Genomic DNA, 6,825 nt, shown 5'->3' on the forward strand with positions numbered 1-6,825 from the left:
ATGATGACAATAATGATGACAGCAAAACTCCTTCGAAGCTTCTTAAAGTGAGTTTATTTCAAGATTATAATTTTTCAAACTATTAATCTTGTCTTTGAGAGAAGAAACCTTTCTTCTTCCTCTCTCTCTCTTTTTCACAATATTACAAGCATACTTGTCTGTGTTGTGTGTGTGTGTGTGTGTGTGTGTGTGTGTGCATACACACACATGGTGGCGAGCTGGCAGAAACGTTAGCACACCGGGCGAAATGCTTAGCAGTATTTCGTCTGTCTTTACGTTCTGAGTTCAAATTCCACCGAGGTCGACTTTGCCTTTCATCCTTTCAGAGTTGATAAATTAAGTACCAGTTGCATACTTCCTCAAAAATTTAGGGCCTTGTGCCTAGTGTAGAAAAGAATATTACAAGCATGGCTGTGGGGTTAAGAAGCTTACTTCCCAATAATGTGGTTTCAAGTTCAGTCCCATTGCAAGGCACCTTGGACAAGTGCCCTCTATTATAACCCCAGGTTGACCAAAGCCTTGTGAGTGGATTTGGTTGACAAAAAATGAAAGAGGACCATCATGTCTGTGTTTGTTTGTGTGTGTGTGTGTGTGTGTGTGTGTGTGTGTGGTCTTGTCTTGACATTGCACTACAGTTGTGAAACTTATAATTTATTATGCATTGAAATTATTATTACATGAAAAAGGCTGTGAAATGGCTGTAATCCTAAGGATGACATGTGGTTAAATAAACATATTCACCTCTCATACATCCTGACTTTATATATATACACAGACTACACATATACATACACTCACACCTATGCACACATACGTGTGAATGTTTTATACGTTCATGTCCACATGTAAGAATAATGTGTTGTTATTTCTCTTTACAACCAGAAATCCGAAGCAAACATTCCTATCCGAACTGATCGGAAACGTAAAGTAGCATTGTTAATGGCATACTCTGGAGAGGGTTACTATGGCATCCAAGTGTGAGTAGACGAACAACTGTTTGTTTCATCTATCTCTGTTATGTTGTTGTTCACTCTCCCCTTATTGCATATATCACTCTCTTCCTCACACTTTCCTATCTGCCTCTCTATCTCTCTACTTCACTTCCTCTCTCTCTCTCTCTCTCTGTCTATCTTACTGACTACCTCTGTCTCTGCTTTCCTTTCTCTCTTACATTCTCTACCAACCTCATTCTCTGTTCCTATGTCTCTTTTCTCCCCCTCTACCAACTTTCTCTATTTCCATGCAGGTCACTCCTCCCCATCACATGCACACTCTGAAAAAAAGCATTCTAAAATTTTCCTATATTTTCATTTTACACTTGATTTTACCTCCATTTTTATTTGTCTCTCTTTCATTAACGATTTCTAGTAATTCCGCTTTCCCAACAATCGAGAGTGAACTGTTCAAAGCACTGGTTGCTGTCGGACTCGTGCCACAAGACCATGTAGACAACCCATATAAGGTAAGTGTGTGTGTGTGTTGTTAATCTACACCAGTGGTTCTCAGCTGGGGTCCATATGGCCCCTAAGGCTCATATGGCTTTGGTTGTTCTTAGGCTATGGTAGACGACACTTGCTCATGGTGTCATGAAGTGGGACTGAACCTTGAACCATATGATTGGGAAGCAAACTTCTAACCACACAGCCACGCCTGCTCCTACGATAGTATTTTAATGTAATTTCCCACCTCATTCCACCTCATTTTGTTTCACTGTTCCATCATCCGAACTACAAATATAATACATTACACAAATGATGTTGTGCCTTTGAGCAAGGGACATAACTCTCTATGTTCCAGTTTGACTGACTGAGGAAGAAACGAGAGATTACTCTGCCGCCTCGTGGTTAGGTGTCAATCAAACCTGATCAAGCAGACTTATGTTTAAAGGCGTTCTAAATATGACCATCCAGTCTTTTTTCAAACACAGTGCATCTCTGACTATCTGGTATGTCTTTCCTTTTTAAAGACAGTAAGGTGTGGGTTGAAGGCAATTTGTCTACTGTCTCTAGTTTTGTGTTTTCCTACAGGTTTCTTTTTTGGTGGGTGGTTTAACTCCCAGATCATCTCTGATCCTGTAGATATTTGAGCAACGACATTTTAGCCATGACCATGCTGTCTTCTTTTTATTTGTCATTATATCTAGGACCTTGTTATTTATCCTCTCAATAAGAAACCTCTACTCAGCCACTTGACCCAACAAGAACAGCACTCAATTCTCCCTCAAATCATATCTTGCTGTCTTAGAACGGGAGTATCCTTAAGCAAAGACCATGACTTTGTTTGCTTCATTTTGATAAACTTGACAAAGGGGCAACTCCCACAAGAAAACAAAAAAAATTAACCCCTTAGTTTCTACTGGTTCTTCACAGTTAGATGTTTAATGGTAGAAAGAAGCAGAAAACATCATGTCTTATGGAAAATGGGCAACATAGAGAAATAGATACAAATTGTGGAGAAGGAATAGTCAAATCGCTCCAGTACTTGACTGGGAGTGTATTTTATTGACCCCAGAGGAATGAAAGGCAAAGTTGACTTTGGCACAATTTGAACTCAGAACATAAAGAGTTGACAGAAATATTGATATCAACTTTTGGCACAAGGCCAGCAAGCTCAAGGAGGGGAGTAAATTGATTACATCAACCCCAATGCTCAACTGGTACTTATTTTATCAACACTGATAGGATGAAAGACAAAGTTGACCTTAGTGGAATTTGAACTAAGAACGTAAAGACAAACGAAAATGTCACTGAATATTTTATCCGGTGTGCTAACGGATTCTGCCACTTCATTAACTTCAGAACTGAAAGAAATATTGCAAGGCATTTAGTCAAATGCTCTAATGATTCCGGTACCCTAAGCTGAACTCAAACTTTAAAAAAAATTTTCATGATAGGTGATGTTAATAGTGATGTTCTATCTGTTTACTGCTAACCAACTGACCTTGTCCTAGTAAACATTGAAGTCATGCATTTTTTTCCTATTTTTTTCAGATGTCTTTCCAAAGAGCTGCTCGTACAGATAAAGGTGTGTCTGCTGTTGGACAAGTTGTTTCACTGAAGATAAGTATCCGAACTGTATTATTGTGTTATTTAAATTTTATGCCTCATTACACTTCTAATTAGTCATGCCAGCTCCAGGTGAAAGATACCAATGTTGGCTGCGCATGAAAAGCCCCTGTGTTGCTGCTATGTGAAGACCATCTGTGCTTGTACCACAGAAAAAGCACTCATGTCAGTACCTTGTAAAAAGTACCCTTGCTGATTTCATGTCATGAGTACCCATGTTGCTGTCACATATAAAGTACCTGTGATGGCACCATGTAAAAGCAACCAGTACACTCTGTAAAGTGGTTGGCATTAGGAAGGGTATCCAGCCATAGAAACCATTCCAAAACAGACAATTGGGGACAAATGCAGCTCTCCAGCTTGTCAGCCCCTGTTGAACCATCCGACCCCTGCCATCCTGATACGGACACAACACAGGCTACACTTTTAGATTTTTTGGATGAAGTTTTCAGAAATAACCCAATAACTTTACCATTAATTCTGTGAAATATTCTCAGGTCCTGTTAGTACCTATTAATCTCAGTCACAAGGAATTTGACAGCCCATGGCTATCATAGACGTTTTCAGATATTTGTGTTTGTAGTAGAATTGCAGAATACATTCAAATGGTGAGAGACATTTCCTTTTGGCTCACATTTGCTAACTTTGCTCAAGTCAAATATTCCTGTTAAGAAAATGGCAGTTTGTATGTTGGGGTACACATCATACTTAGAGGCTTTGCTTTATTGCTTAATGTCTTTTTATATTTCTTTTATTTACATGTTGATAAATGTGGATAATTTGATTGATCGACTCAATGAGACACTTCCAACACAGATCAGAATCTTGGGTAAGTCAGTCTTTTAAATGATTTTAAATCTCTTGTCTTGTGGTTTTCTCTTTCTCCTGTTTGTTTTATGGTTTTATTATTTATTGTTTGGTATGGATAAAAAAAAAAAAAAGAGCCTTCTGATGGGAAATGAATGAAATTTATTTATTCATCATCACCATCATCATTTTTTAACATTTACTTTTCCATGCTTGCATGGGCCAGACAGTGGTGCATTGAGCAGAGTTTCTATGACCAGGTACCCTTCTTGTTACCAGTCCCTGCTTATTTCCAAGCACGGTAATAATCTCTCAGTCTATGGAACAACAAACAGCCTGGACATGCTTGTATGGTAGACTGTCAGTAAACAACACCATCAGACCATCCAGAGGCCATTACTTACAAACCAGCAAACATACACAAGGGATATACAAACTTACAGACACACATGCACATACACACACACATACATACACATATGACAGGCTTCTTTCAATTTCCATCTTGCAAACCCACAGACAAATCTTTGTTAGGCTGGGAACTATAGTAGAAGATACTTGCCCAAAATGCCACGCATTGGGATTGAAACCGTGTGGTTGGGAAGCAAACTTCCTTACTACACTGCCTTGCTTGCACCTATCTTGCTTTCTACAATTTGCTTTCTAAACAGAATTTCTAAATCAAAATGGAAAGAGATAACATTTGAGCTGATAGCGAGTCAACTGGTTTATTGTATCAATTCTAATTTTCTCTTGTGTCTTTCATTTTTGTAGGCATGCTGCGTACGACAAATTCTTTCAACAGTAAGAACCATTGTTCACATCGTACATACATTTATGTGATGCCAACGTTTGCACTGACTCCTGTAGAAGAGGTATGTATGTTGAAAATTGCATCTTTTCTTTTGCAATATTTGTTATTTAACCCTTTTGTTACCAACCTGGCTGAAACCAGCTCTGGTTCTGTAGTACAAATGTCTTATTTTCATAAGTTTTGAATTAAAATTTTCCACCAAACCTTAGTCACAATTTATGTTCCTAACACTAGCCTAATGACAACTAAGTTATTTTACTAAATTCTTTGTTATATATATATATATATAGTTTACATTTTCTTTTTTATGTTTTATTTTATTGTTTAAATTCTAAATGTTTTTTTTTCTTTCTTTCATTCCAGAATGTTGTTTTAGATTACAGAATAGATGGTAAGCTACCTGAAAAATATTTCCTTTCTGTCATTGAACTTTGAATTATGAAGTGGGTTAGATGTCCTGTTGCTGTTAGGATTATGTCCTAACACAACAAAACACGACCCTAATTCATAGTATATTCTCATAGTAAGATAAAGAATTGACAGTTCATATTCTGTAACTCGACTTCCTTCTCTCTCTCAATGGCCATTCCACCTCATTGTATGGGGCTGGCAGCACTATTAAGAAAAGTTCCACAAGTGCTTTTTGTTGGACTGCAATTTTTTAATTTAATGCCTTAAGTGAAGTTAACTTAGAGTAGACTGATGTGATGGCAGATTAAATCTTTTGATATCAACCTGTCTGAGACCATCCTTGGTCTTATAATACAAGCTTCCTGTTAAAAGCTTTCAGCATTCAAATTACTCAGTCAGATGTAAAGCTTATTCACATTGTTTTGAATTAATTATGCATCATCTCATAACTTTGAGATTTTGAAGATGTGATTGTTTATTTGTAGAACGACTTTGTAGGGAAGGTGTGAGAGGCCAGATCTGTTCAGTTTGAACATAAAACAGGTTGAATATTTGGGTATAGTTGTAACAATAGTGGTTGTATAATGATGATGATGATGATGATGGTGGTGGCGGTGATGGTACAGCAGTAATAATAGTGGTTGTATGATGATGATAGTGGTGGTAGTAGTGATGAATATAAAGATGGTGGTGGTGATGATGGTATAGTCGTAACAGTAGTGGTTGTATGATGATGATGATGATCATGGTGGTGGTGGTAACTGGAGTGATGATGGTTATGTTAAGCCTAAAACTCCTATTTCTCTATATTTCAGAAAGCAAATTGGATGAGCTGAACAGCGTTTTAAGTTTGTTTAAGGGAACACATAATTTCCATAATTTCACCTCTGGACGGTAAGACATCCTCTCTTTTTTTCTTTCTTTCTTTCTTTCCTTTTGCTTATTCTCCTCCCCCTCATCCTCTCACTTTTTCCTCTTGTCTCTCTTTTTCTCTCATTCTTTCTGCCCACTTTCACTTCCTCTCTCATCTACCGTCTTCTTTCACACACATCCATTTTTTCTGTCTTCTCTCTCTCTCTCTCTATTCTTTTATTCTTTTACTTGTTTCAGTCATTTGACTGCAGCCATGCTGGAGCACTGCCTTTAGTTGAGCAAATCAACCCCAGGACTTATTCTTTGTAAGCCTAGTACTTACTCTATCGGTCTCTTTTGCTAAACCGCTAAGTTATAGGGACTTAAACACACCAGCATTGATTGTCAAGTGATGTTGGAAGGGACAAACACACAGACAAATACATACACACACATACATACATACATGTATCATCATCATCGTTTTATATCTGCTTTCCATGCTGGCATGGGTTTGACGGAGGACTGGTGAGCCGGAGGCTGCACCAGGCTCAATCTGATCTGGCAAAGTTTCTACAGCTGAATGCCCTTCCTAATGCCAATCACTCTGAGAGTGTAGTGGGTGCTTTTACGTGCCACCGGCACGAGAGCCAGTCAGGCAGTACTGGCAACGACCACGCTCAAAAGGTGTTATTAAGTGTTACCTGCACGGGAGCCAGTCCGGTGGCACTGGCAACGGCCATGCTCGAATGTTGTTTTTCACGTGCCACCAGCACATGCGCTGGTAAGGCGACGCTGGCAACAATCACGCTCGAATGGTGCTTTTCACGTGTCACCGGCACAGGAGCCAATCTGTGGCCCTGGCAACGATCACGC

General features: G+C 38.7%; 1 protein-coding gene across 1 annotated transcript in view; it reads left to right on the forward strand.

Moving 5' to 3' along the window:
• The window catches only part of LOC106874737 (pseudouridylate synthase 1 homolog), a 35,270-nt gene that overhangs the window by 22,183 nt on the left and 6,262 nt on the right, over positions 1-6,825 (forward strand). Inside the window, exons 2-9 of the mRNA XM_052972862.1 lie at positions 1-47; positions 883-977; positions 1,369-1,462; positions 2,991-3,059; positions 3,825-3,894; positions 4,647-4,747; positions 5,050-5,077; positions 5,913-5,991. Coding sequence (XP_052828822.1) covers positions 940-977; positions 1,369-1,462; positions 2,991-3,059; positions 3,825-3,894; positions 4,647-4,747; positions 5,050-5,077; positions 5,913-5,991 — 479 coding nt within the window. The 5' untranslated portion in view covers positions 1-47; positions 883-939. The remainder of the gene's footprint in view (positions 48-882; positions 978-1,368; positions 1,463-2,990; positions 3,060-3,824; positions 3,895-4,646; positions 4,748-5,049; positions 5,078-5,912; positions 5,992-6,825) is intronic.

This window comes from Octopus bimaculoides, chromosome 14 (assembly GCF_001194135.2).
Source record: "Octopus bimaculoides isolate UCB-OBI-ISO-001 chromosome 14, ASM119413v2, whole genome shotgun sequence".
In the NCBI taxonomy this organism is placed as follows: Eukaryota; Metazoa; Mollusca; class Cephalopoda; order Octopoda; family Octopodidae; genus Octopus; species Octopus bimaculoides.